The sequence below is a fragment of the Diorhabda sublineata genome, chromosome 6 (assembly GCF_026230105.1).
Source record: "Diorhabda sublineata isolate icDioSubl1.1 chromosome 6, icDioSubl1.1, whole genome shotgun sequence".
Classification (NCBI taxonomy): Eukaryota; Metazoa; Arthropoda; class Insecta; order Coleoptera; family Chrysomelidae; genus Diorhabda; species Diorhabda sublineata.
In genome coordinates this window covers 12,021,758-12,042,482 of record NC_079479.1, presented here as the reverse complement: position 1 = coordinate 12,042,482, position 20,725 = coordinate 12,021,758, and the positions used below count along the sequence as shown (strand labels likewise).

Genomic DNA, 20,725 nt, shown 5'->3' with positions numbered 1-20,725 from the left:
CCCCTAAACGGCTGGACCGATTTGAATGAATTTGTTTGTGTGTGTTAAAATGAGTTGGAATTTCTGTTAACAAAACCACTACATCAACACTCATAATTACACTGTCTGACCCGCGTTTTGATAACCAAGTTATCGTCTTCAGAGACTGAAGATAAACAGTTTTACAGACAGTGTAATTGCGAGTGTTGATGTAGTGGTGGTGTAAACAGTCTATTCAGTATGTGTTAGAGCTACAATTTTAAATGGCAAATTTAAAGGTGGAGTTGTTCTCCTACCACGAATCCCAATGATCCCTTCAGACTCACCCATTCCATTCAGACTTTTTATAAATATTTTATACTCAATTTTTTAGTATGTAATAAATTTTTATATCTATTTTATAATTAAATACAATTCGTTTACATTTTTTTTTAATTTACCTTTTATAATTGGAACTGGAATATTTGTATATAAAGATACCACAACGGATGAAATAAATACATAAACGTTAGGAATTTTTATATTTCTTTCAAAACCTTTGTAGATAGGTACTGTTTATATCGACCAAACATCATAATATTTGGAAAATAGATTAAATAGTCATCAATGTGAAAAATAAAATAGCAAAAAGCATTATACGTTTTATCATAAACATACAAAATGTCTTAAGCCAGAATCTGGAATGTGGAAAGGAGGCAATTTTAGCAATATATAAAATAGAGGAATGTATCAAAAAAATCTATTTTATAAATTCCTTCTATTTATATTAATTACAACAGATCGATATTCATATTTGGCCGAAACACCACAAAAATTATACAAAAAACATCTTCAACATTCTTTATTAAAATCCTACTAGTCTAGTGTAAAAATAAAATGTTTCTATATTAATAAATATATATACTTGATGTATAATATCAATTCAGAATATTTTATAAAAATATTTTTGGTAAAACCTTCAAATACTGAAGTAACGTTACAAGATAATGAAATATTTCATCGTAATATTAAGTTCAAAATTGCTAAAAATGAAGTCGAAAGTCTAATTTGAAATGTAAATGAATTTTCAGGATTATTTTTTATAATTGATCATTTTGCAAATTGAAATATCTGGAACCGTTGGTGGTGAGATTCATATATATTCATAATCAACTGTTTACTACCATTGTACCAATGTTTCTCTTCAAAATGATTTCCCCCCATCAAACTATCAGTTACTACAGCTTATCTTCTTTACACCTTCACTCTAGTGTCATTTATTTAGCCCATATTAGCATATTAACAATATACTACTGTAAAAAAATACACTGACGAATTGATTCAATTTTTCTTCCATAGTTGTAAAATTACAGTCCCTCTCGCCACCAAAACTAGACTACACCAACACTTATAGTTATCATCAAGTTACTACCTTCAGGAACTTTCGTTTCGTTTGAAGTCAAAGTAATTTTGCAACACAAAGTATATATAATGATAGTTCATAGTTGCATTGTAGATGGCCAAAGGACCGTTGAGCATATAGGACTTCAGATAGGCCCGTCGTGCCCCACTTGATTTTACCAAGGGCCGATATCCTTCGTGAAGCCTATCAGGCGCTTTGACTTGAACTTTTTGAGGTATAATGGTAGTAAGTAGTGTGTTCAGTATTATAATTTTTAATTTACAGCTATTTCATCAGAAAGTGTAAATTGCATTTGAAATAAATATTGATAACATCCTGCAAACTCAGGTCTCAAAGGACTTATCATTCCTCTAAAGCGAGTTTTCTAACTACAACAATACAAGAATAAGATATTTAATTGTATTTTGTTGTTAAAACCATCATGTACACCTTATAAAATTACCATTTTATTAATAGGAAAAAAGTATCGATCCGAAGGTGCTGGAAATAAAAATAAAATATGAATGAGAATCTTAACTGAATTTTAATGCATTTAAAATCTCTATATTGTTAGTTTTATGTTAAAGTACCTCGGCTGGTGAATTTTAATGAAAATAAAAACCTGCATAATCATCTATCAATTACTACAAAGTAGGAATTATTAAATAGAAAAGTTGTATATAAAATATTCGAATTTATATCATCTGACAAAAAGGTTTGGTTATGTTTGAGACATCCGTAAAGATAATTTGAGCTCAAGGTTGGAATTCAGTGACTTAACTGACCTAACCTAGGTCGACACACACACACACATTTTTATAATCATGTGATTATTATATAAAATATTACCATGTCAAATGTGAGTGAAACAAAAGATCTCTGTCTTAATACAGTAATTTAATTAATGATCACTAATTTTTTTGTGGATTTCTCATTTGATCAATGTATTGTCATCAGAATTAAGCTAGTCCACGAAGCTTCAAGTCAATGGGTTCAATAACTATTATAAAAAAGACAGGAATATTATGTTTTGCAGCAATTTTGAAAAACGAACTCTTCATTAAATTACAATTACCCCAAGCTTATTGTTCTTATCATCAGAGAAACTACGATATAGATAACAATGAGAAAAAATTATAATATAATACAAAAATGAAACATGTGGAATCTTTAATGAATATGAACACTCATGTAGAAAAGATAACTTACGTTAAATTTGAGGTTCGATTCATATATGTTGAAAATACCATTGTATTGTTCACTACTGTCAAACGTGAATGGTGAATGAAGTACCATGTCATAATACTAATAAAATCGAGCCTGAAGAAATCCGAGAATAGTGGAAATCATTTGACAACCGGGTCGTTCAACTCTCACGTTCTTGTAGATTCATGATTGCAGCATCAAAATCCATTCTGAAGATCAGTTGAATAAACATGTTCATCAAGTGCACATCTTTTTCAGGATGCGTTCGCTTATATGTGAGGTGATTCTATTGTATCGGGATCTTAAGATTTGACGGATATATTGTTTATTACAATCCTGACAATAAATATTGTTAATTATATTAGTAAGATAAGTTATAGAAGTATTATTTTTTACTTTGGACAAAGATAGATTTATTGTTAAAATTATTTCATTTGCAATTTTTAATTGATATCCTTTATAAATTGTGAAGATGTGAAAATTGTTTGAGTTTAAGTCACTACAGACACATTCTTATATAATTCTTAAGATATTAAAAGCCTATTCATCAAAATAGTTTACAAAGTAAAGGTCTATTGTAAGAAATGTTTAGGAAAAGATGTAAAAGGATAATCAAATTTTTATTATGAAAAAAAAGATTAGGAATTTTAAGTACATTTTTTTTATTAAATTCACTTCCAAAGAATTATTGTTTAACTAATGGTAATCCAGAACTACCTGAACGACACGGTTTCTTGTATCAATCTATCACAATTGTATTATTAAAGATACGAATACACTTAGTGTCTAGAAATGCTGCAGAATTTTTATTGTTTTCCACTTCTATGATGAAATGATATGAGGATCATAACTGTAGGTATCTAAATAGATGAGTTACATGGAACCCTCGACACAATCAATACTTTTATCTCATTGTGTTGTTCTATATTGTAATTTTCCTGATGATGGGAAGAATACTTTCCGGAAGTTTTGGACTGAAGTTGAATAAAAAATTTCTCATTTTGAAATTACTGCAAACCTCAATATCCCAATACATATATTTTAATGTTATATATTTGCATAATCGCATGTGTTATGTCATAAGGCTAAATAACTACAACAAAATACAAAATAAATATCAACACTAAGTGATTTGGAATCTAATTTTGGTAAAATTATTTGTAGCATACGTTGATAATTATCTATTGTAACAAAAAAGTGGACAAGTGAAAAATCTCTTGATTTTGATTCATATAATAGATAATTAAATTCTGAATGGGCACCTGCATGAAAAACAGAAAGAGCAAAATGAAAATTGAAATTACTTTTATAAATAAGTCAGTTTATTATCTCATCATTATCAAAAACTAGGATAATCAATTACCCATAAGAATATTAAAATAACCATTAAAATTTTGGAAAGATGTGCTCCGTGTACATGCTCGTAAACTGTTAGGTTATGGTGTATTTTGAAATGTCTAGACCAAAACAAATTGAGCTTTGTTTGCAACAGAATATAGGATGTGCTCGAATCACGAGCCTCGGCTAGCATGTACGGGTGGCAAAAAAATAAATATTGTTTCATGTATTCAATTTGTGACAAAAATGTTTTATCATAATTCATTGGCAATGAAATTTATTTTGAAACAATGTTATTTCATTTTGCTCGATCTGCAATCAAAAAAAAAAAAGCAAAAATGATTTTAGTTTCAAATGAAAGGAAATAAATAAATAATTATTGTTTACCTACCTTTACCTTTGTGAGGACTTTTGTGATCATAACTTCTTGATCTTTGCTGATCTAATTCGGGGCTGGTCGCTCGGTTAAGGGCGTAACTACGGCTACCTTGTTGAGCTGCTTGATTCGCTAATTCCTCATTAAGACGTTTGGCTAAATGCATTGCTTCATGTCCACTCACTGTATGTGAATTCCTAAATAAAATAGAATATTCTAATTATTACAACTGATAAGTAAACAGAATATCTAAAAATGATGGAGTGCTTTACAAATAAGATTAGAGAAGAAATAGAAAATAAAGCGAGTTAATTCTTACCCGATTGGAATTGGATCACTAATTTTTGATCGACCCCTGTACATTATATCTTCTGAAAATGGTGGCGATAACTCTTTATTTGTAGGCGAATCTGGTCCTTTTGGCGAATGTAATATATATTTTTCTTCTTCAATGGCTATTTCTGCTTCTTCGTCAATTCTCGGCGAACATCTACTTTTTGCATCATCGGGAGTTGCAGTTTCAGAAGTGTTCAAGCTCTACAGAAATAAAATATTTGAATCAACTGAAAATAAAACGATTCGATGATAACAATAATAACTCACGCTATTTTTACTAGTGGCTGATTCATTCCTTGAATGCGGTCTAAATCCAGGACCTGGAGGTAAATTTTTCTGCACACAGCAATTTACTCCTGGACTGAAATGTAATTCTATGTGGAACCTTTCTTCACTACAAGGATCTTTAGTGGGGTCTTCGTAAAGCATTATAACTATCTGCGACATATAATTCAATTCAGAGACACACGAAACATAGTCCATGGCTCTTCTCCATTGTTCGTCCTTTTGTACCTATGAAGTTATTATTTCTTCCATTTTAATCTCAAATAAATTTTTTCAAAGAATCAAGGATGATTTAAAGGAAAGGAAATGGTGGAAACGAATGTGTGGAACATATTTAGATAAAGTGAAAAGAAAATTAATTGTACACCTAATAATCAAGTATTGTACTAAGTCACAGTTTTCATATGGAAAGTTCAATTGATCTGATAATTCAAACGTTGTGATATATTATATTATCTCCAACAACTAGTAGATAGCCCTAACCTTGATGAATACCACAAAGTCTAGTTCGAAGAAAACTGCAAACAGCAGCACCGCTAATGAATAAAAAGCCAAAACATATATGGTAGGATTCAAATAGTATTGTGTAGCTATGAAAGCATTAATGAACTTCATTAATACCAGTACAAACCAAACAATATATCAACCTCACAACTCCTAATAAAACATGGAACAAGCTAATAGAGCGACAAAGCCCTAGGAATACGAATGGTGTTACAGAATAACAGAAAATACAACAGGAAAGAAAGAAATTTAGGGAAAAAAAGTACATAGATAGAAAAATCTATAATTTATAATCCAAGAATATAAGAAAATATTTTCATTCGGTAACAAATGTTGGAGTTGGAAAAGTTATAGTAAGAAATAGACAAATGGAAGTGGACATAAAAATATAAGTTTCAAAATGTACGAAAGGAATGAAAAAATATAATAAGGAACAATATAAAAAATATTTCATAAGTCAGTATACTCAAATGGAAAATTTAGATAGACTCCTCATTCAATGAAACAAAACTTGAGTGCAGGAAAGAGGAAGTTAATTAAATAATAAGAGGATTTAAAAAATAGGAATGATCCGAACTAATAAATTAAAAATAGGTGACCAGCTACTATAGATTACAATAATTTTTCCATCATACCACAATATAAAAAGATAGCAAAAGAATGGATCAACTTTGAAAGTACCTACCTCTAAAAAAGGGATGAGCTGACTCATGAAGCGCTAACTCAAAAACCACCATCGGCACACTATCGATTCCCAATACATCTTCGTTCTTAAACATTCAATATGAAAACCAAAAACAATGCTGTTTTCCAGAAGTTGAATAAACACGCGTACGGCCAGTCATGAGATATTGAAATAAAAGTAGAGAACCCTTATAACATAATTCACACCATATATGTAATACTCCTATATAGACAGTTGGTATGTGTAGAAACGTCCCCACGTTACGGTGCCGACAATATTCATTTTCTCTATCATTCGAGACACTTTATCTATACTGCGCATGCTTGAGAAAGCGCAGAGCCGAGCTGGAACCTCGGAGGACAGAGAAATCGTTGTCATTCTGTCTTCCTTAGTCGGAACAGCTTCCATTTATAGAAACTGTCCATTTAGAATTATTACATATATGATTCACGCAGAAAAAAAAATACCAAACCAATAATTACTTGAGAAAAATGACGGAAAGATAAAAAAGTGGAAGTACCACATCTCACATAGAAGAAACCTATTGTTCCAACTACAAAAAAATAAATATAACAGAATAATTGGTAGAGAAATTTGTTACCAGTTTTTTAACACGCTCTTATTAGCTTCATCTGTATGTTACTGAAGTGTTGACCTCGATTGTTCCCTACTTTGAGCGATCATATTCAATTTAAACTTTGCACACTCTGCATGAGAGTAATAAAGATAGAGCTAGTGGGCGACGACGTAAGCGCGCAGTCCCAGACTTACAAAAACTGTAATCTTTTAGAGTTAGTTATACAGAAAAGTAAAAAATATATTCTAGTTTCAAAAAACTAAATAACAAGGTTTTGGCAATAATAAAACTATTTATTATTGACATATGAATAATTTTTTTGGTTTGAATGAAACTAGTAAAATATTATAACAAGTGACATCAAGTCCTATATTTCCACTTTGACTAAGATAGGTAATTTGGGAAATGGAGAATAAAGGAAAGGGGATATCTACTTGTGGGAGACAACCCAAAATAAGAATCGATGCCAGATATATTGGTGAAGCGCTAGAAGATTTACCAGGTAAGCTATCCTAGAAATATTTGAGTCAACCATATAAGAGACCCGCAGAGATAAATAACGTCCATCTTACCAAAGAGAATCATTTCGAGCTTATTAAGAAAATGGTGAAAGATAGGAATATTGGAAAGGGAAGTTCTAGTCAGTGATAGAAGAAATAATTGAGACTGTTCCCAGGCTATGAATCAGACTCAGATCTATTGGTTACAACACACAGCAAATATTTTTTTAAAAATATCTCATAGAGTACTCGGCGCATTTATAATAGTGACATTAATTTTCACTTTTTAGATTGATTATTGCTTAATGTGTGTTTTATTAATTTTTAAATTTTTAAACTATAATTTATTTTTAGATACCTTTCGAATTACAATAAACTGTTTAGATCTAACCATAGTCCCATTCACAAAGTATGAAACCTCAACTGAATATGTGATCAATGAAAATTTCAGTAAATGTCTGCAAAATGACTATATTTAATCAGAATGAGTCGTGAAAATTAATTATGCGAAATACAGTAGAGTCTCGATAAGCTAAAATGGTGGATAATAGGGAGGGTTCAATAACAAATAGATTTAATGTATTGCAGTGTTACTGTAATATTTTTATTGTACATTTAGTGAGTAAACATAATATTATGTAGCAATACGGTACAATAGAAAGGAAAAATAACAAATAAAATACAAGAACAATATACAGTTGTACATAGAAGGTACTGTTCCTGAAGCAATTTAAAAAAAAAAGAAATTATACATTACCGTATATGTTAACTCTACAGATTTAGAAATTAAATACAGTACTGAAATATAAAATAGTAAAATAGCCATACGAATCAATTTAATGTTATTGATTTATGTACTGTATAGACAATTCAGAAGGGAGAGTTCAGGATGAGTGGGAAAAACTAGTGATTTTTGTCTGCCTTCCTGTTGTATACCGCTTCTTTGCTGCCAAGTCCTGCCATCTCTGGATTATCATAATGTCGAAAACTCTGACTTCTTTTTGCTGTTCATCGTATCTAATGGTTGCTTCAAAAATTTTTACCCCTTCTTTATGTGTTACTATATGGGGTCCAACAGTCTCAGGTTTTTCAACATCTTCTGCATCATCACTCTTAACAAGTGTGACAATTTTCATTTCATACTGGTCATCTTCAGCTATCAGCATACTATTTTCAAAGATTTTTGTTGTATTAATTAATTTAAATAAGTGCCGCATATAACAAGGAATGGGGGATAACCGAGACTCTACTATATACAAGATATTTAGATTTATAACTATTAAACGTTACTAGTACTTACATCTACTAAACCTCCATGTCGAAGGACAGTTATCAAAGAATGAATGTGACTTTCACTTGTAAAATATAATCTTGTTCTAACATGTCTACCAGGACTGGAAACGCCATGGGAATATCTTGGATTCAATCTATTAACAGTTTCTTCTCCCGATTCTTCTATGTTCCTTTGAAGATCAGCTTTAATTTTCTTCAATAAAGGTGTGCAAATACCTTGTCCGATGGTTAATTTCTCTTGGGCTGTTAGGCCATATTCCTTTTTCCGTAAGGGCGAGAATAAGAAAAAGAGTATAACCAAGTTAATTTGTTTAGTTTTCAGTTAAGTACCGTACATCCAAATTTAACTTTCCAGTGTTTTGTAGAATTATGTCAATGAATTTGTATAGTGTAAATTTAGAAATTATGATGATTATTTTGTATATACAGTAAATTCTGAAAGATTGGTCTTAAAATACTTTCTTGCAAATACAAAAAAGACATACAGCTCATACAATTTAAAAATTGCTGCGTGTCATCAATTATGTACTCTTTTCAAACTTGATACCAACTTTTCAATTTCGATACTACATTAACCCGTTCGTTTGGTAAATATGTTAATAATCACGAGTCTCTCAATATTATTTCTAAAAAATTTCTGAAAAGCATCATTGAATTACTATTTTTAGAGATAACATGACAATAATGGGCTATTAGTACCCGTAAGGGTAGTATGAGAGGTTCATATATGAATTTTCAATAATATCTAGTACTTCACACGGTTTTTATTTTTCTGATAACTTGAATGATCTCAAACTAAAATTTCCCAGGTAGCTCAAATAAGACAAAAAATGTACAAAAAATACACACTTTAACAAATAACATAATTTAGAATGATAGAACAATTTTAGTATCGCAAGATCACAAATAATGTTAATAATTATGCATTAAATTAATAAATTAAAGTTAATGGCAAAATATTTTCATATTAATCATTGTTATTTTTTCCTAATATGAGTATTCTTTCAAAGCCTGGCGACTCCTACTCTATAACATGCACTAATTTTTATACTGTATGAACTTTGTAATGAAATAATGAAAGTTACATATTATACGAGTATAGCCCCTCTCTTAGGAACACTAATGGCAAAATCAAATTTGCTGGAAAAAATACGTTAGGCCATTTATAAGAAGATTGAGTAATTATATATATTATAATGAGATGCTATTTTCTATTCAATTTCTTTTTTATATTTGAAAGAAAATTTCTTTTTTGGCCATACAATAAAGGACAAGTTTTGAGTATCTAATTACTCATTAATTGAATTAATCAACAATGGGCAAGCAGATATTTTAGAAAACATAAATTTGTGCAATATTCTAACTCAATATAAAGAAATCAGAAGAATGAAAAAAAAAACGTAATAGTCCCTATTTTTAAAAACTGATTCATAAATTCACCAAAGCCCTTTATTGAATAAATAATAACTGCGAATAACTGGTCAGGTAGAAATTTAGCTTAGTCGCCGATAATATAGATTCCTGTTTGCAGTTGGAAGTGAGGAAGGCGCCACTTAGTGTTCGCTGGGAATTGTTTAACTATATTTACCGAGCGACGCTCTTTGACGTTGTCTTCAGTTCGGGTCTCAAGCCCAAACAAGGTTTGTTAAACTGCTCTGATGAGACGTAATGACGTCTAAAGTAGTCAGTGGTTACACACATCTCCTTGTAATTGCGAATCATTGGGGATGTTAATATCGACAAAAGGTCGATTGACATCACGCTCTTCAGAGGAGTTGTAATTCAATATTCGTCGAGGCATTAGCCAGGAAAGTAATTGTTCCTTTGAAGAAAGGCAGAATCCATTTTTGCAATATTGAATTGCCACAATCATTTAATATACTCTAATTTACAAATATGAGACAAATTATGTGGTGCACAAAACATTACTGTAAATGATAACATTTAGTGTATTTAAATCTATCGAAAGAAAAATTTCAAAACAAATTCCCATCATAAACATACATCGTTTCTTTAGACGTCAACATTTATAACAAATCATTAAAAATACTTAAAAGACATTTTTTGAAAAGTATGTGAAAATCGGGAATCAAAAGAAAACTAGAAAAAAATATGTTGAAAATAACTCTCTCCCTAATTTATATCTTTTTCCTTTATTGTTGCTAAAATTATATGATTATGTGCATCGTCTTAACTAATTGATATGAAAGTACAACTGTATAATTATTCATAATTCTTTAAATGTGAAAATAGTTTATAAAATAAGGACACACACACAAGGAAATCCAGCTAATCTCCTGTCTAATGTCAACTACAAATATTAGATATGATTTTATTCTATACAAATTAATTTATCTTTATCCAAACGCTCTTTAAAGAGTTAGGTATTTTTTTCAGGCATATATCAAACGAAACAGATCTAAAAATTAGTAAATTGTCCGATTCTGCAGCAAATCATTTACTATAAGCCTGCGTTTTGTATTTTCGTCACCTAGGAGAGACAAGGTGAAATTTTTTGTATTTTTTGACATTTATGCAATGTTTTTCCAGAAAAATCAATTTTATTCTTTTCTTTCAATATCATTATCCGTTCTGTTTATCCGAGGCACAACCTTGGTTCTATGAGCGTTAATGTATTTAAAGTCCTCAGATAGGGTGCTAACCTGGTCTGACGATTCCCTCTTCCTTTTTCCCGGCTTGGGACCGGTAACAGAGTCATTGAGCTACTCAATCCACCCAACAACCCTACAAGCAGAGAACACACTGACAGATCGAATAAGTAGCGACTATATTAGAATAATATGTAATGTGGAGAAGATTAACGAGTGGTTATTGAATAGAAAAAAAGAATGGAACAACCATAGAAGTAGAATGACAGATGATGACGCCGGAAAAGATGGAGCGATAATATAACTAGAATAAAATGAATAAGAAGAATATCATTATCGATTATGAAAAAAAACTGTCATAACAGCATTATCATCGAAGCTCCCTTAGGAAGAAAATTTTGAAGGTAAATAAGATGGGCATCATATCTAGTATCTGTAGTTTGGCCAATTTGTCTGGACATCCTGATTAAAAACTAAATTTTGTAGCATAGTTGCAACAAAGATGAATTCATTCGATAAAAATCAAACCATATACGAAATAATAAAAATAAATCAAATTATTTATAAATACCTGAGGTATAACAATATCCGCTAGATATTTGGCGTAAGTATACAACTCTTCAGCCTGTTCAAATTGTAAGGTATGCTGATTGTGTTGTAAATCATATTTTATACAGTCGTATATATCGGGAATTTTGCTAATGTCAAATGTTTTATTTTTAGTGAAAAAGTCCTTTTCTATTTTTCCCCATCTCCTACCCATTAATTCCCAAGTTTCTCCATGATACAAAACAACTTCTGAAATTATAATCATTATAGTCAATATACGCAGGAAAGTGGTTTTGTCATAATAATAAGATTCACAGATTTTCAATATTGTTAAAACAAAATATCGTATTTGGCGCTCCAATATTTCGCTTATAAAAAAATTTTTATTAAACTAGCGGTTTACAAAGGGTACAGTAGAGAATATAAATAAAAAGATTATTCCAGCCCGGCAGATATTTAGAGAAAATGTTAAGAATATACTAAAAATGCTCTTATGCAATTAAATCAGAAACTTAAAAAAAGCTCTATTTTGAAAACTGAACCTTACCAGAAAAGCTTCTCTAATTTAATAGTTAATTATAATATTTGGAATTGTTTTCTTATTATTTTTCGTTTATAATTGTTTTATTCCAAAAAGCAAATGTGACAAATAAAATTATGACAAACTGTGTAGGAATTTTTCAATAAAAAAAACAAAACTCAAATAAATATGTAATAATTTTTATCCAAGAAAACATTATCATACTGTGTGAAAAACCAAGAAATGATGTGGAGGAGAGAAAGAGATGTGTAGTGGAAAATATAAGCTCTACTCTCAAGTATTTGTGCTAAAGAAACTCAAGGAGAAATGTTATAGTTGTCTATGGTCATCATGTACTAGCTTTTCAAAGCTTTTAAAAATGGTTCAGCGATATAAAAGTGGGAATAAGTGGAATAAGAAACGATGTGCACAAGTCGCTTCGATTCACTAGTTTATAGGTGGTAAAAATCTGCCTACATCCACCTTACTCGCTAGATTTGAAACCGTGCAATGTCGGACTAGAAATTGAATACATTGCTAGAAAGGAAACATTCGACGCCATTCCTAACATTGAAAAGGCCATGACAGAGCAGATAAAAGCTTACAGAAATGTTTCCAATGTAGGCTGGTCTGGAACTTTGACGGAAGTTGAATCATATTTTTCTACCTTTTTAAATAATAAAATAATTAAGACTATTTTTCTATCACACTTCGTTAATAACTTAGGGTAAGTTCGAATTGTTCTCAAAATCCCCAACTAAAATAAAATGGTAACTATTGCAATGGATACTTTTAATTAAATTATTTGATAACGTATATATGTATTAGAAATAAACACAAGTGGACACTCGATTAGATCAACTACCCGCGTATAAATATAGTTCATAAAAAGAGTTAGATAAAGTCAAACTATGAAATTTACACTAATACTCGGTGTTGCCGATATAAAGAATCGTCAGAAATAATCATATGCAACATCATATCACTATAATTGAATATTATTTTAATAAATAGAAGAAGTGAATACTCAACACCTAGTGACCGAATGGAAATGAACATTACACTTGAAATATCAAAACTACATTCAATAAAAGCAGAAGTTTCACAGCATCTAGGTAAAAAAAAACTACACTTCGGAATATTTTCAGACATCAAACTAATATTTAATTTATAACAGATTTTGATTGTTGATTTCTTTTTGTTTCATATGAGCCGTTTATTTTGAAAGTAGCATAACTCCGTTTTTTTAAATATTTTCCGGTTACCATGATTACATGTACAACTTCATGTAATTTATCAGTAAAGCAGCAAATAAGATAATTCTTGACACATAAGTTTTCAGATTCAGATTTCAATAATACTGGTCGAAAAAAAAATTTTGTAGTAACACAAGAATGAATAACACATTTTGATAAAATGGATTTATACAAATACGAAAGTGTGAAAAATGAAAATATAGTTTAAATCTAATAAATATGCCTCACATCTATTAAAAACAAAAACTTCAAAAAAAAATCACTTTAAATATCAATTAGCTCAACTTTTTCCTTTTATGAAGGGTTGCACTTTCTTTTTATAAAAACCAACAGTAATCACCATTCATGGCCAAATCCTATCGACCTTGATATCGAATTTCTTAGTGGAACCTTTTACCCTGCTCATAACTGACAGCTCCCAAATTTTCAAGAAAAAATGTCAGATGGGAATGGAGGAAATGAATTTTCAATGACATTCGATCATCAAGGGATTTGTAGGTGTCATAAACTAACTGTTGGTAGTTTGGATCCATATTGTTGCCCAAAATTCCCCTCACTACACTAACAAATGCCTTCCATGCTCTAAGTTCCTGTCTGGTGAGCTTTTTTCCAAAATTGTCATCATCCAGCAATTTTCTTATTTGTGGCCCAACAAAAATACTTTCCATTAATTTGGCATCACTTAACTGGGAAAAAATTCCTCTAAGGTATTTGAATCCATCACCCTCTTTATCCACAGCCTTTACAATCTTTTTCATCAATCCCAGTTTAATGTGAGGGGAAGCAGAAGGACATTTTTAGGATCTACAAGGGGTATAAACTTTTTTTACATACATAGTGTGTGTGTGTACTAGAAGTTTTCTTAAATTTGTTTCCCATTATACCAGATCTCATAATCCTAATAGAAGATATCTACAAATTGATCTAAATCGTAAATTGTTTTGTAATAAATTTGTTTGTAATTTTATACTTAATGTAGTTAGAAAATGCTTTGAATCGCATAAATTATGTTTACAAAGTATTTTGAAGATATAAAAAATAAATTCAGTATTTTAATAATACACCTGGTTGTTAATTTTGAAAGTGGCCTAACGTTATATTATTATATATCGGCGTTCAATTCTTCATTCCAGAAATCGAGATTTTGATTCATAAAATTTTCATAATGTTTCAAATCACCTGTCAGCTTCCTAGTCTGTTCTGCTGTGCGCTACTGTTATAGCCAATTCGAGGCTGTAGAATATTATGTAAATTATTTAAAACAGTTCCAGAAAATTCGACAGAAACGTCACGAGGACTAATATAGACTTGGGCAGAGTTGTAACAGCGAAGTCTCTTTTCTTTGATTATTTCCAAAATCCACCCAATAGATGTATACTACCAAGCATACTTTGATTGACCAGAAAGAATTTATGGCATGTGTGAAAAATGCTTACTCATAGGTTTAATTCGCAACAAATCTCATATTCTGTCAATTTAATGGTCGATTACTAAAACCTCATATCGGCACTTTAGAAGAACTTCTTGCGAGGTTGTGGGCTTACTGCCCACACCTAGTTCCACCAGATATTCGATGGCTGCGTAGATATATAAACAAAGACCACATTATGAAGCCTCATTATATTATTGATAAATACAAATTATTCTCTATGAATACTGAAATACATATCAATTTGCTATTGCTGTGAATAGTTTTATGAATACGAAACTCACCCTTACTTTTTGCATCTTCTTTTTTTGCTTGAACGATTTCTAATAAATTTTTTATCAATTCTTGTACATGCTTACAGCACTTTACAGGATTCTTCACAAATTCCAGAGCATCAGCAATACTAGTTGAGTTACATGGGTTAATTTTTTCTTTGTCCTCTTGAGTAAATTCACGATCGATCTGCATTAGTTCGTGCAAACGAGCTTTACACCTAAAAATTGTTTAATCAATGCTCGTAATCACAAAAAGCATATAACATCTAATTCATCTATTAGACTAAATTTTCTTTATAAAACTCACTTTTCCCTTCAGATCTTTTTTTTATATCTGTTTGCCTATGTGGAGCTTATTGTTAGAAAGAAGTGATTACTAGAGTGTAATTAAAATACTAATAATCTGTTAGTTTATTTATCATGTTGATTGGAAGAAAATTTGATATTAAACATAAAATATTTTTATATTTAGAGATGTTTCTCAAAAACATAAGTTCCAGTATACTGGTTAACAAAATCTAACCAATTTTATGGTAACAGAATGTTTTTAAATTATGAATCTTCTTGTCTACACACCTGTTTCTTGTAATCTATGAAAAACCGAAGATAATAATAGAGCATATTGTTACGAACTCGTCTACTGACGTAGGATATGAAGCTGATTTTGTTCGATGATGTTAATGGATGCGACGGCAATCTCTTTATATTGTTTTTTATAACTTATTTACGGTATGTTATGGCCGTTCTTATAGAAATATTCTAAGAAACTCTTTTTGTATAAATAGAAGCTTGTTTATGATTGAGTAAGTGAAAAACAATTGAATGTCATAGTGAATCGGATGGAAATAATAAAAAGTAAATGGTGAATTTAAATAAATTATATAAATTAGTAATATAAAATATATAGCAAGTAGTTTAGTATTCAGTGCATAATTTAGTGTATCTAGTATAAGTGTAAAAATAAATTAAGTAAGTGAAAAGCACCGTGTGTATAAATGAACTCCACCGTTTAAAACAGATTAAATATATAAAAAAAAACTTCCATTATTATGGCTAAATGTTTCTTCTGCTGTACGGTCGCATCAGCGTCGAGTATGATGGTTACATTTAAATGTAATATAATGTCTACTTGAAATATTTTATTATGACAAACATATAAACAAAATAAAATATTTTGTTTACAAGTTAAAAGTCGTATAAAGCGAGTTCCGTCATCGGAGTGAAAAACGCGTTCGAATTTATTTTCGCAAGCGCTATTTTTCACACTGAATATATCTAAACAGCTTTCCATTTATTCATTAGTCGGAAGATATTGTAAATAATATATTTCATCAAGGAACTTTTTGGTATAAAGCAACATTCATAATTACACTGTCTGACGCGGGTTTCGATAACTAGACTGAAGGTAAATTACCAGCTTACTTCAATATTTGAAGACCATAACTTGGTTTTCGAAACGCGCGTCAAACAGTAATTGTGAGTGGTAGTGCAAACAGTGCCTTCAGTATAATTATACCTTCATGCATTATCTTGTATATCTCAATGGAATTAGGCAGCGTTTTTGAATAAAGCTCTCAGATGCTTGACTTTTTCTGACACTTCCAGCAATATATGTTTCAATATTTTGATAAACTATATACCAAAACCTTCCTTATCAATTACCCCAGCTAGCAATGAAAATCGCGATCATATTGTAGTGATATTAGATAGAATTAATGAACAGAATCAAAAGAAGAATTGTAAATTTTTAAGATTAATAGTGATTAGTCAATGCTCACGCATTTAGAACACAAGCACATGCTTCATGCTCCAATTCAACTTCTGTAGGACAGTCATTAGAAAGGCACGTCAACTATATAATACAGGTTCCAATACAAGACGGAATTCATATAATAAAGTAAAACTAACATGACAAGATACCCTGGTATCAAAGACAGATTAACATATTTGTATTTTTATAGCAGTAAATTTGGACATCTCTCCAACTTGGAACATATAATAGGATCCTGGCAACATTTCTATCTATGGATGTATGTAGAAATTATATACACTGCGACCCAAAGGATCTATTATGTCTCCCTTTCTTGCTGCGATAATGGAGAAACCAGTCTTGATCAATTAATCTCACTCCTTTAAAAAAGTCTAGAATATGGGATGAGTTTAAGTACCAGAGATCTTCGTCTTCTATTTCATACGCTCCTAGGTGTAGTGCTCTGGAGTTACTTAGTGTTTCACACTTCAAGAGAATGTGGATAGAGGTTTCGTCCTCTGTGCAACAAAACATGGACGCCGCATTATCTGCTAAGTCTAGCGTCTTCAGGTGTTTGTTGAGGCGACAGTGCCCCGATAAAACTCCTGTTAGTAATCGTAGATTTTTCTTACTTAAATTGATACATTCAGCAAACCTACTGTGGTTATAGTTTCCCGGAAGAGTTTTTGCCTGTCTCAGCCCTTGTAGGTTGTCCCAATAATTGGCTTCTGCTCCTATCTACCTTCTTTTCCGGTGCTTTTTCCATTGTTCTGTAACTAATACCACAACATTTCTATGTTGTATGTATTAGTTTTTTATAAATAGTCAAATAAATTTCAAGTAAAAACAATATTTTTTACCATTACCTCTCATTCAGTTTAATTCTTAATAGAGATACTTTGCTTATTAGTTTTTATATCATTTAAGAACTGGCGATAAATTATTAGTTAGGAACATGAAACGGAGAGTGATGAATAGAGCTAATTTACATATTTATATACTTACATGTTTTGATACTTGCTACTATCACAGTCATTATCTAATAGTCCATTTGTATTAGCACTTTTAACCATTTGTACTAAAATAGGAGTCAGTTCTCCTTCTAAAGCTAATAAACCTTTGGCAAATGCTGCTGCCGTCATCTGCACTCTGCCCTCATCAGAGGCATAAATTTTAAGATCATGCCGAAATGTTGAATGTAAACGTAGAAGACCTAAGCCTTGAGCACCAGCATATTCGCCTAAGTTATAATAAAATATTAAAATTGAGCAAAAAAATCGTACAGGAGTGCAGGTAATTAATAAAGAAACCAATGTATGGTGATATTTTGAAAATAGAGTTATGTTGAGTAACCTGCAATCCTGTTCTTATTATATGATACTTTTCCAGAGTGGAAATATATTGAAAAAAAAATTGAAAACTCATGTTTTTGAACAAAAAAGAAGCTCACTAGTGCCCAATAGAACATCAAGTGCATAACACACAAATTGAGATTATAGCTATACCTATTATTAAGGGCATTAACGACTCAAACATGAAAAAGAAATACTCTTAAAAAATGATATACATATTGATCAAAAACCACCACAAAAGCTGGTGCTGGAGTATTTGAAATAGGCTTTGAAGCACCGAACTCCTATGCCAATGACTGAAACCCTTCTGTAGTGTAGGAGATGCTTGAAAAAGTTTAGAAACAAGGATATCAATGAAAAAGTAGCACCCAGCAGCTATTGGACTGAATGACTCAAAAGTTACTACAAAACTTTTCATATCACTACTTTCATAAAACCTATTTGGATCTCATTAAAACAAAGCTAGCATCTGATAAAATTAAGTCTACCAGAAACTTGCGGTGTATATTATGTGGACAGGAAGAATTCAACCTCCTTGAAGATAGATAGTGGAGTCTGTTGAGGCTTGCAAGGCGAGCTGTAAACTCAACCCTCGGTATACATATATATGTTATTTGATACAAAGAGTAATTCCCAATATTTGTATGGGGTAAAAATCATTCGAGCCGAGAAGAAGAAAACACCAACTTTGGTTCATTACAATCTTTCACTTTCACTTATTTGACTTTTCATCACGGTTGTATATATGTGTAACTGATTAGTAAACAAGATATTTTCCTACGACCAATTAAAAAAATGATAGATTGCACACTCATTTTTACCTAGGAAAGCAGCTTATTTCACACATGTACTAAAAATTATAAAACATATATGTATTGAAATGCTTCTTTTTCTTATGTTATATATGGTCTAGAACGATAAACGGAATACACGAATATAATATGAATCTGGCTGGGTGCCTAAAGACAAAAGACCAAATTTAAGTAGACAATATGATTTTGTTGAAGTTATATTTGTGTACAATGAAAATTGAAAGTTTGTGTAGTTTATATATACAGCAACAAGAGGCAATAAACACATATGTTAGGAATACCACCAATAATGCAACATTATAAAATCCACTGCAATATATAAATTGTTATAATAACAACTTTAATTTCATAATCATTCTATTCGTTTTTGTCATCTCTACTATTACAAAATAAAACATATTTTGTAGTATTTTTTAACTTTTCAATACGTGTTTATATATTTTTCAACACATGTGTTAAAATACATATTGTTTGACTTTCTTATTTAAAAAATACTTTTTTTAAGATTTTTTTACGTGATAGTAGGACAAATAGTGTGCACAACTCGTTGGAAAGTGTATTTCGCACTCGGTACGTTAGTGGGTATTTGTTATATCAATTTATATTATAATATTTGTGGTAACCTTCTTAAATACACGTGAAGGTGTCCTATAAATTATTCAATTCAATATATATAATAATCATACACCGAGATGATTTAGTATTCCAACTCTGGAAAAATAATTAGCCCTAAGTTCTAATAGCAAACAATATTCACAAGCGTTAGGTTAATAATTATGGCGAGGGAAAAATAAACTAACATATTAAAAATATTCTAGTGGGGGAATAATATACAGTGCAAATAAATAATATGCGTAATATACAGGGTATATATCTTAATTGATAAATTTTGTTACATTAAAATTCCATGGTTTTTCACGGTGATGATTATAACGGTCTCCTAGGTGTCACTATCCTTCAGCGTCTTTATTGAAGCACATAATTATGAAAACCTACATGAAAGATTTCAAATCATGTGAAATTGTTGTTAACTAGGCAAAAAATAAATTTCTTATTTTGTATACTAATTTTTGCGAAAACTGTTTAAACTGTAAAAATTTTATTATTATAAAATAAATTATTCAACATAATTTTCTCCAATAAATACCTAGTTTAAGTATATTAAATTTTGATTATGGTACTTCACATTTTTATCAACTATCGACAACGAATTAATGATCTACTTTATTTCTATTCTAAGTATCTCTACGAAATGCTAGCTTAGAGGCAAATAAATAATTACAGTGCTGAAATAAAATTAAAGGCTTAAGAAGCAACAAATACCAACCAGCCAGATGTCTACCTTGTCCACCAGGATACATGCAACGGAAAATTCTACCAAGTTCTTCTGCTTGAATCCTACCAGCAGGTGTTAATTCACCACCCCATTTCAGAATTAACACCAATGACGGTTCGACTGGCTTATCTACTAAAAACAAAACTGATTTATATTGATTCTCCACAATATTGTAAATATTTTATTATAATTTTAATTTAATTTATTTTATTTTGGCAAGTATAATCAAACATTCATAAGAGAGAAGTTGGGAGTTAACGTTGAAGATAGAGAGAGTGGCATGTAAGTGGAATTATACTATCAGAAGAGAGAGAAAGATTATTAGTTTAAAACGCTATATCCCGCTCTAGTCGCTATCAAAATCAAAACTTGTTATT

General features: G+C 30.6%; 1 protein-coding gene across 21 annotated transcripts in view; it reads right to left on the bottom strand.

Annotated features, from left to right (window-relative positions):
• Positions 1-20,725, bottom strand: part of LOC130446066 (inositol hexakisphosphate and diphosphoinositol-pentakisphosphate kinase 2) — a 163,028-nt gene that overhangs the window by 97,264 nt on the left and 45,039 nt on the right. For 7 of the 21 annotated variants that reach the window (XM_056782092.1, XM_056782094.1, XM_056782095.1 and 4 more), the window contains 8 exons: positions 20,340-20,480; positions 17,854-18,088; positions 15,108-15,316; positions 11,642-11,867; positions 8,468-8,726; positions 4,884-5,129; positions 4,600-4,817; positions 4,296-4,477 (listed from right to left, as the gene is read on the bottom strand). In XM_056782092.1, the coding sequence (XP_056638070.1) occupies positions 4,296-4,477; positions 4,600-4,817; positions 4,884-5,129; positions 8,468-8,726; positions 11,642-11,867; positions 15,108-15,316; positions 17,854-18,088; positions 20,340-20,480 (1,716 nt within the window). Of the gene's footprint in view, positions 1-4,295; positions 4,478-4,599; positions 4,818-4,883; positions 5,130-8,467; positions 8,727-11,640; positions 11,868-15,107; positions 15,317-17,853; positions 18,089-20,339; positions 20,481-20,725 lie in introns of all 21 variants that reach the window. The other 14 variants (XM_056782097.1, XM_056782098.1, XM_056782089.1 and 11 more) reach the window with 7 other exon arrangements.